General features: G+C 41.1%; 1 protein-coding gene across 4 annotated transcripts in view; it reads left to right on the top strand.

Moving 5' to 3' along the window:
• Positions 1–10,324, top strand: part of ELAVL2 (ELAV like neuron-specific RNA binding protein 2) — a 75,091-nt gene that overhangs the window by 57,922 nt on the left and 6,845 nt on the right. For all 4 annotated transcript variants that reach the window (XM_010853315.1, XM_010853318.1, XM_010853317.1 and 1 more), the window contains exons 3-4: positions 6,038–6,191; positions 9,368–9,593. In XM_010853315.1, coding sequence (XP_010851617.1) covers positions 6,038–6,191; positions 9,368–9,593 — 380 coding nt within the window. The remainder of the gene's footprint in view (positions 1–6,037; positions 6,192–9,367; positions 9,594–10,324) is intronic.

Raw genomic sequence — 10,324 nt, 5'->3', positions numbered from 1 at the left:
AAAACCATCTCGTGGCTCTTCTCCATGGAGTGTTATTTTGGTCTTTGAAGAACCACAAAGACAGACTTAACAATTTGAAGTTTCGGATAGCCCTAGAGTCGTTCTCTAGGTAAAAATTAAAGCAGGGCACCAGTTTGAGCTCTAAATCTATAGAAAAATCAGAATCAAGAATTGCTGATTAAAAAAGAATTGCTGATAATTGTTGGATAGAAATTTGGTCTAGAAACTGATTTGAATCTGCAAAGTACAAGTCCTTATCTCATTCATTGCAGGTCTTCCTCAGTTCAGTCGCTCAGTCATATCTAACTCTTTGCTACCCCCTGGACTGCAGCATGCCGGGCCTCCCTGTCGGTCACCAACTCCCAGAGTTTACTCAGACTCATGTCCATTGAGTCGGTGATGCCATCCAACCATCTCATCCTGTGTTGTCCCCTTCTCCTCCCACCTTCAGTCTTGCCCAGAATTGGCGTCTTTTCATATGAGTCTGTTCTTAGCATGAGGTGGCCAAAATATTGGAGTTTCAGCTTCATCATCAGTTTTCCAATGAATGTTCAGAACCAGTATCCTTTAGGATGGACTGGTTGGATCTCCTTGCTGTCCAAGGAACTCTCAAGAGTCTCCTCCAACACCACAGTTAAGAAGCATCAATTCTTCGGTGCTCAGCTTTCTTTATAGTCCAACTCTTACATCCATACGTGACTACTGGAAAAACCATAGCTATGACTAGACAGACCTTTGTCGGCAAAGTAATGTCTCTGCTTTTTAATATGCTGTCTAGGTTGGTCATAACTTTTCTTCCGAGGAGCAAGCATCTTTTAATTTCATGGCTGCAGTTCTCATCTGCAGTCATTTTGGAGCCCCCCAAAATAAAGTCTGCCACTGTTTTCCCATCTATTTGACATGAAGTGATGGGACCAGATACCATGATCTTAGTTTTCTGAATGTTGAGTTTTAAGCCAACTTTTTCACTCTTCCTCTTTGACTGTCATGAAGAAGCTCTTTAGTCCTTCTTCGCTTTCTGCCATAAGGGTGGTGTCATGTGCATATCTGAGGTTATTGATATTTCTCCTGGCAATCTTGATTCCAGCTTGTGCTTCATCCAGTTGGGCATTTCTCATGATGTACTCTGCGTATAAGTTAAATAAGCAGAGTGACAATATACAGCCTTGACGTACTCCTTTCCCGATTTAGAACCAGTCTGTTTTTCCATATCCAGTTCTAACTGTTGCTTCCTGACCTGCATACAGATTTCTCAGGAGGCAAGTCAGGTGGTCTGGTGTTCCCATCTCTTTAAGTATTTTCCATAGTTTGTTGTGATCTACACAGTCAAAGGCTTTGGCACTGTCAATGAAGCTGAAGTAGATGCTTTTCTGGAACTCTCTTGCTTTTTCAATGATCCATCAGATGTTGGCCATTTGATCTCTGGTTCCTCTGCCTTTTCTAAATCCAGCTTGAACACCTGGAAGTTCATGGTTCACGTACTATTGAAACCTGGCTTGGAGAATTTTGAGAATTACTTTACTAGCGTGTGAGATGAGTGCAATTGTTTGGTAGTTTGAGCATTCTTTGGCATTGCCTGTCTTTGGGACTGGAATGAAAACTGAACTTTTCTAGTCCTGTGGCCACTGCTGAATTTTCCAAATTTGCTGGCATATTGAGTGGAGCACTTTTCATAGCATCATACCTTGGTCTAAATACATTTTCTGTTTCTAATCCTTTGAGGTGGAAGAAGAGGAAGAAATATTTTCCCTTTCCTGGAATGGAGGATGTTGCTGATAGTAGAATCCTCAATAGAGCAGGGGAAGGGGTTTATTTTAAATCAAAGAAAATAGTAAACATGTTTGTTTATCAAATAAAGGGGGAGAGATGGTGCATTGGTTTGGGAGGAGAGCTGTTTCCTTTTCTTCATCTCTTGGATCTTCATCTCTTCATGTGTTTCCTTTATCTCTTGGAAGTGGGTGAGGGTGGGGTGGTGGTACGTGGCTCATTTGATGGTATTCAAAAAATTAGAAAGTAATAAAACCAATTTCAGAATCCTAATTATGTATGCATAGTTCTCCAGTTAATTGTAATTACTGGCCACTCATCCTTTCTTGGGAAAAATTGCTTTAGAAAAATATTAATGAAAAAATGAAATAAAATAACTTTTGACATAACTAATTTCTGTGCCATCCTGTTCTGCTGTCTGTCCTCATTTTCACTGTGTGTATATTTAAGAAACAATTAAGATTCATTTAATTTTTCTAATTCTCAGGACAAGTGCACTGATAAACTGGTTACTATTATGTGGTATTACGGCAAGAAAACTGGACAAGGAGACAAGGACAAGGGTTTCAGTTCAGTCCAGTCGCTCAGTCATGTCCGACTCTGCAACCCCATAGACTGCAGCACACCAGGCCTCCCTGTCCATCACCAACTTCCAGAGTTCACTCAAACTCAAGTCCATCGAGTTGGTGATGCCATCCAGCCATCTCATCCTCTGTCATCCCCTTCTCCTCCTGCCCTCAATCTTTCTCAGCATCAGGGTCTTTTCCAATGAGTCAGTTCTTTACATGAGGTGGCCAAAGTATTGAAGTTTCAGCTTCAGCGTCAGTCCTTCCAGTGAATATTAAGGACTCATTTCCTTTAGGATTGACTCCTTGCAGTCCAGGGGACTCTCAAGTCTTCTCCAGCACCACAGTTCAAAAGCATCAATTCTTCGGCGCTCAGCTTTCTTTATAGTCCAACTCTCACATCCATACACGACTACTGGAAAAACCATAGCTTTGACTAGACGTACCTTTGTTGACAAAGTAACGTCTCTGCTTTTTAATATGCTGTCTAGGTTGGTCATAACTTTTCTTCCAAGGAGCAAGCGTCTTTTAATTTCATGGCTGCAGTTACTATGCAGTATGAAAAGGTAAAAAGATAAGACAGTGAAAGATGGACTCCCAAGACAAGGATTTAGAAGATCAGAATTTTAATCCAGAGTTCAACACATGTGTATAGCATTAGCAGTGTTTACCTACCTTTTCTGTATGCCTTTCCCCAGCTATAAGATACTGATATGTGCCCTCCCTACCTCACAGGGTTGTTGTGAGGCACAAAATACTGTATCTGAAAATGCTTTCCCAATGGTGAAGTCCCATAAGCCCCTGAAGTGTAAGTTAAATGGAAATACTGTTGCCACCATCAGTTTCTGTATGATGGGGTCACCCGTGTCCTGCCTGTGGTGATAGGAACCAATTCTTTGGCAAAGTCAGTGCAAAACAGGGTTGAGATGGTTTTTTATTGAGAGTTGGAGCCTTATTAGTGTAGCTGTGTTCTGAAAATGCACCTGGGTAATCAGGTAAGACATACATAAATGATTGTTACGAAGGAGGAAACTTATACTTTAAGAATTTCAGAAAGAGGAGGTACAGCATGCCATGCAGGGTCACATGGGCAGGCACCAGAGATGGCCAGGAGGCAGAGGGGAGAGTGCAGAGTGTGGCCTGGGGCCTTTTTTGGGGTCCTGGTGGAAGGCTAAGGACAAGGCAGGACATGTAGACTGGGTGAGTTTAGCATTGGAGAATTTGAATAGTTCTTGACAGCTCTGGGCTCTAGGGGTGGTAGGGCTTCCCTAGTGGCTCAAACAGTAAAGAATCCGGCTGCAGTGCAGGAAACCAGGGTTCAATCCCTGTATCGGGAAGATCCCTGGAGAAGGGTTTGGCCACCCACTCCAGTATTCTGGGAAATCCCATGGACAGGGTGGCCTGGCAGACTGCTGTCCACAGGGTTGCAAAGAGTGGGACAGGATGGAGTGACTAACACTTTCACTTTCTACTTGATTGTCTGGTACCTGGCCGTAGGCTGATTCAGAGTGGGAAGAATATTGGCTTGGTCTGAGGATTTGATAAAGGAGATGAGGTGTGGCCTCTGGTTTGTATATCAAAGGTACCTCCCAAGGGAGTTGTTTGCTCTCTAGAATTAACTATTCCTGGGAAGGGAGGTCTCCTGGATCTAGGCCATAAATGCTAGAGCATTGAGAATTCAGAGGATAAGAAGATACAGTCAGTACAGGTTGGAATTAAAGAAGCAGTGTGAACTGAAAACCAGACACTGAAAGAAAAAAAAAATGTGGATAACATGACTGACCCAAGTATGTTTTCAAAGCTTTTACATAAGCACTAAATATAAACCCGTTTTCCTAAATATATTTTAGGATAACTTTTAAAACACTCCACCCACACTCCTCTGAAATGCTCAAAGCAGTGAATGTCACTGCATGAGTAAATTATTATGGAGCACAGTAAGGGACTCAGGTTACCCTCAACTTTAATGGCCTAGGTCTTTACCTGCATTCTTAGATGTATTTAGAGGTGAATATTTATAGTATAGTCACCTGGGTTTTTAGGCTCTGTGCTAACAGAATTTTATGTGGATTAGAGATTATTTCATTATTCACAGGATACCCCATTTGCCAGACCATTGACAGAAATGGTTGAATCCTAGAGTGACTAACACTGATTCTCCCAAAGAATAATATAGATTACCTGTGGTGATCGTTTATATATTGGGGCTTCCCTGGTGGCCAAGATGGTAAAGAAGTGTAATATATGTGCTCAGTAATGTCTGACTCTATGCGACCGCATGGACTGTAGCCTTCCAGACTCTTCTGTCCATGGAATTCTCCAGGCAAGAATACTGAAGTAGGTAGCCATTCCCTCCTTTCCTTCTCCAGGGAATCTTCCCGACCCAGGGATTGAACCCAAGTTGCCTGCATTGCAGGCAAATTTTTTTTTACCATCCAAGTCACCATGAAAGCCTAAAGATTGATACTAATGGTTATAATCAATAGGCAGAAGTTGACCTGTCATGGTACTCCACCAAATAAAACCCAGAGCTAGACTCATTTGGCCATTTTTGTCAGTGGTCTGGCAAACGGGCTATGCTGTGAAGTTTCTGTCCTTGTAGTCAGTCTAGAAGAGCTTACTATTAAACTAAAGGAAATGGGGTCAAAATAGCACATGAGACTCAGAGCTGACTTAAAAATTGGCAAAGAGATGTTATAGGCAAAGAGGTATTGATCACAATTTGGGCAAGATCTCAGTGACTTGATGAACTCTCCCTTGACTGCTGTGTGCTTTGTGAACTGTTGTGGATCCACAACAGATTGTGGGACCACTGGGGTACAAGATTGGCTTTACTCAGCAGATACTCCAGCACATGCGATGTGCCACACGCGATGTGCCAAGATGATGAGGATGCAGTGATGAGAGGGGCAGCTCTAACTCCTTCCCTCCTGGAGTGTATGTAAGGTGTGCTGATGATAAATACACAAGGGCTTATTCTGTCTTGGTAGAAGTTTAGACACTCTATCTCAAAGGTGGGAAGCCAAATTTTGAAAGGGCATGTAAAGTCAATAAATCAATAAATGGGCTTAAGGCCTTTTTAATAAAGATTGAAGAGATTTGTGGATAAGACAACAGACAAAGGATGCAGGAGATACAGTCCATTCATACATCTCAGAATTTAAGGATGATAGCTATTTTTTTTATCATGATAATCTGCTTCAAGATGTTTATTTGTGTTTATTAAATAATACAGGGTTTAACTGAAATTGCTAAATAATTTCAGAAAAGGGCATATTTAAGTTCTTTAGAAAGTTTGTACGGTCCCCCACCCCCGGTGAAATGGGAGGCCCAAAAACAGGTCACACAAATGTGTCAGATGAATTTAGAATCCTTAAGCCTGAGCATTCAATTGAGCCCAAATCGCTAGTTTAGGAGGTTGGCCCCCTGGAGGACAGATTATTACAAGGAGTCCTCTCTGCTGTGTGCACCACTGGTCAGTTTTGAACACTTACACACCTGGGGTAGATATGCCCTTCTCTTCACCAAGGGGAATGGTGTTTCTCTTGTCAAGAGTTTCTCCAGAAAGGAGTGAAACAGTTCATACTGGACACGCTTGAATGTCTTGTTGTATGCTCCTTATGGAAAAGCTAACTTGAGGCAGTTTTCGAATTTTGGAAGGAAAGTCACTGAGTGTGCATGTACATTTCGCTACTCTTTTCCAGGTTTCCTATGCTCGCCCAAGTTCAGCTTCCATCAGAGATGCTAATTTATACGTCAGTGGACTTCCAAAAACAATGACCCAGAAGGAGTTGGAGCAACTTTTTTCACAATATGGACGCATTATTACTTCTCGTATTCTTGTTGACCAGGTCACTGGTAAGTAGGCAGCCTCTGCTCTGACTGGCAGATGGTGAAATAGTCTGCCTTCTCATACAGAAGTCTTGCCTCTAGAATACATCAAAGGTATATCTATGGGCCAGAAAATGCAATTTTCTGATAGGATTGTTCATAGATATGCATGGGTAAGCATAGATACTGTAGTGAGCAAGCTTGAGTCATTTCCTCCCCAAAGGTCAGGTTTGGAGCCTGTTTTGTGGCTTATAATAAATTTATAATTATTGCATATAAGTTATTCAAAATTATTACAAATTAATAACCTTCATTTCTAAGCTGCTGCATGAAAAAAGCTCCCAACCTCCTTATGAAGCATTAAGTAACAGTCTTACTCTTTGTGAAAAACATAGTTTAATGCTGCTAATTCTCCAAGGGAGAATTCCACGACATCTACACTAGTGATTGCTGTTCAGACTTTTTCAGGTCCATGCTGTGTTGTATAGGCATGCATAAGAGTTTGAAATTTTAAGTGTTAAAAGTTAATTTTAATCTCATGTTACTTTTAACCAAACCAAAATAAGAAGACCAATATGTTTATTAAAAACTTTGTGTGGAAGGGACCTCTTTCTGCTAAAGCTTTCAGTTAAAGAAAAACTAGCAATACAGATTTGATTATGGATCTTAAAAATAAAGTAAAGGTATATTTTTCTATTATAAAAGCAATATTCTTTTTAAAACATATTAAAATTAAAGAAGCATGCTAAGCAGGGGGAAAAAATCACCTGTAGTGCCATATACTAAAGCAGTCACTTTACGATTCTGTGAGTAGTCTTTTTTTTTTTTTTTAAAGAAAATAGTATTTTTCTCTTTTCTGTGTGATTCTTCTTTCTGTCTTCCCTCCTTCACTATCCCTGTTGTCTTTCTCTCTCCTTTTCTGTCTCTCATAATTACAGTCCCAGTGGAAATAGTTGTGCATTATAATTTGTGATTATATTTTTAAAGAAACGATGGACCACAGAATACAATTAGGCCAGTTTTTTTAATTCTTCAACTAATGATCAATTTAGTTGATCTGAACTTAATCAGAAGCATCCTTTGTTATGTTCCTCTGTGCTGGCATGAGCTTCTTACAGAGTCCGAACACCATACTTCTGAGCTCTGAGTATAGTGGTATCTACCATCATCCATATGCTTGGGAGAGGGGCCTGTAGATTTTACTGTATGGAGAGAATTAGTCCAGTGAGGGTATATAAAAATGTGGTCTTCTTAGCTACGTTTCATGGTTTTCATACATTCTATCACAGTGTATTGTACACACAGATGGCAAATGAGGTTGAATAGAAGTCCAGGCCTAACAGTCCAAATATATTTGTTTAGAGCAAAATAAAAAGGCCTTTAGTTTTGTTTGTATTCATGCTTTTTAATTCATCCGTTCTCAGTGAGGACCTGAATCAAAAGTCAGTTTCACCTGTGATGCAGAAAGCCATTTCTCAGCTGCAGGTCCATCCTGAGGGTGTAGGCTCACAGGTAGACTACCTGGTCACCTCCTGATTGAGTCAGTGTTTCTTAAGTGTGGTTCTGCACCTGCAGCAAAGGCACCCTCCTGGAACTTTGTTAGAAATGCAGACTTGGGCCCCTAAACCTAGTGAATAAAACTCTTAGAGTGGCCATTTTACCAAGCCCTTTAGGCTGTTCTGATGCGTGCTCAGGTTTGAGGACCATAGATTTAGGTGACTCATCCTAAACTGAGGCTGTTTCACTGCCCATCTAAGGCTTTCCTTATGGAATAATAGTTTTAGGGGTTATTCATGCTCAATAGATAATGGAAAGGATAGATTTGGTGTCATTTCACCATTTCATCTTTACACTTAAGACTTCAGTATGAATTGTCCACTTTACCTAAAATGAAAAAATCCTGCAATTTTGTTATTCAGCCAGCAGGAGCATGCAGCATGTGTGTGCACGTGCAGTAATGTGCACGCAGCAGGTACAGCGTAAAAATAGGGAAGGTGAAGTGATAGGGGCTGAGATAGTGCATATGGGGAAAAAAATGCCTTACCTACCTTAGAATAAAATTCTGAGCCATTCACTTACACAGTATTGATTATAAAGTTCCTATAAATCATAATGGTCTAATGCTTTTTCTTAGCTTACCTTTCTTAATTGCTTCTCACTCTTCCTCAGTGACATACTCTGAATCATCTAGGCTTTTCCTGCTGCTAGTCCCAAGTTAGTACTGCTACTACTGATTTGTTTTGCCAAGAAAATCTTTCCGTACAGCTGCTGATCCCATGATGGCCAGCTCTGGCCACCCCAAAAAGTCTGTTAAGCTAATTAAATGGAATGGGTTTCTCGTTGCCATTTCTCAAAAGCTGGGCAGGTACTTGGCCATCCTTCTGCTTCCCACCTTCTGGTCTCTCAAGGTGGGGCGAGCGTGAGCTGGGGAATAGGATTCTGTAGCCAGAAGTAATGCTGCCAAAGAAAGTAAGCTTTGAGGCTTACTTCTGTCTTACTTAATTTTACTCTTACCTCCTCTTTTCCCTCTTTTTCTCCATATAATATTATTTCTCTAAAAAAGAAGAGTCAGTTAAAAGCAGTGGGGGAGCTTCAGGGAACCAGAAAAACCGCTTGAGGCATTTCTCTCAAAGGGTCGGTAGCCTGTATAATTAAGTAGAATTTTACTATTTAAAAGTGTAGCTGAAATACGTTTTTCTACCCCTGTGCATATATTTTTAGCATAGCTTTTTAGCATTTTTAGCAAATGCTTGGTTCTCTTCTCCTCGTTCCAAGAGAAAGAGCTCCTGTGCCCTTTTTTCTGAACTGTTTGTCCAGTAGCATAATTTGAAAAGTACAAGTCAGTCATACAGTTGACATCATTAAATAATGCATGAGAGGGAGAGAAGAAGGTGGGGAAAAGAAACATGGACATACTTGTGTGCTTTCTTCTTCCTGGCTTATTGGTAGCATGTGGTAATGGACTTTAAAGTGCATTAATTTAATTAATGCATTTCATGTATTTAAAAATACAAAATTGTAATGCTAGACTGAATTGCTACTAAGCAAAGGCGAAGCTTTTCTCCTGGTGTGATTTTTGTGGCAGATGTTACATGTGGGTGAAAACATGTTCTTGAGAAGGGAAAATTAATGTATCCTTTCTTCTCTCCCTCCTGTCTCCTTCCACTCCCTCTTTCCCAAATCCTTACCCACATCTACCTTAGGCATATCAAGGGGTGTAGGGTTTATTCGATTTGACAAGCGGATTGAGGCAGAAGAAGCTATCAAAGGCCTAAATGGCCAGAAACCTCCCGGTGCCACAGAGCCAATCACTGTAAAGTTTGCTAATAACCCAAGCCAAAAGACCAATCAGGCCATCCTTTCCCAGCTGTACCAGTCTCCAAACAGAAGGTATCCAGGACCACTAGCTCAGCAGGCACAGCGCTTTAGGTAAGTCCAGTCTACTTCTTATGCCCAGCTGCTCAAACCAGAACTCTCAGGTTCGCTGTCCAGCACTTTTATTATAAGACAGGATCTCTGGTTTGCTATTATTGTTGTTTTCTTTCTTTTTCTTATGGGCACAGGGAAAACCTACTTGGGGTATAGTGTCTTTTGCGGAGTATCCAAGGTGGGGGCGAAAGTTCAGTAACCTGCGGCAGGCAGTGGTTCTCAATCGGGAATAGTTTTGCTCCTCTGGGAGCGTTGACAGTGTTTGGAGACATTGATGTCGGCATCAGCTGGGTGGGGATGACTGGCATCTCAGGGGTAGAGGCCACGGGTGCTGCCCATCATCCTGCAGTGTACAGTAGTAAAGCCCCCCAACACCAGGGGACTATCTGGTCCCAAACGTCAGTGGTGCTGAGGCTGAGAAACACTTACCTGCAGAATACTGGGGGTCTTCCTGATTGTTTCCATTGCTTCTGATTTCCCTCTTTTCATTTTTTACTTGAGAAGGTCTTTTCCTCGTATTTTAATTTTTAGGTCAAGCTCTTTCAGTTACTTGGTTTTATAGTATGTGCACAACTAAGGATATATAACTTATATGGTTACATTATGTTTTTATAAATGGATTCATCTTCCCGTTTTAAGTTTTTAATCTTTGCAGTTTAGAGGTTGGCAAACCCCTGTAAAGGCCCAGATAGTAAATATTTTAGGCTTTGTGGTCACAGTATCTGATGCAT

Source organism: Bison bison, unplaced genomic scaffold, assembly GCF_000754665.1.
Source record: "Bison bison bison isolate TAMUID 2011002044 unplaced genomic scaffold, Bison_UMD1.0 scf7180017864326, whole genome shotgun sequence".
Taxonomy (NCBI): Eukaryota; Metazoa; Chordata; class Mammalia; order Artiodactyla; family Bovidae; genus Bison; species Bison bison.
This window is presented reverse-complemented; position numbering and strand designations above follow the sequence as displayed.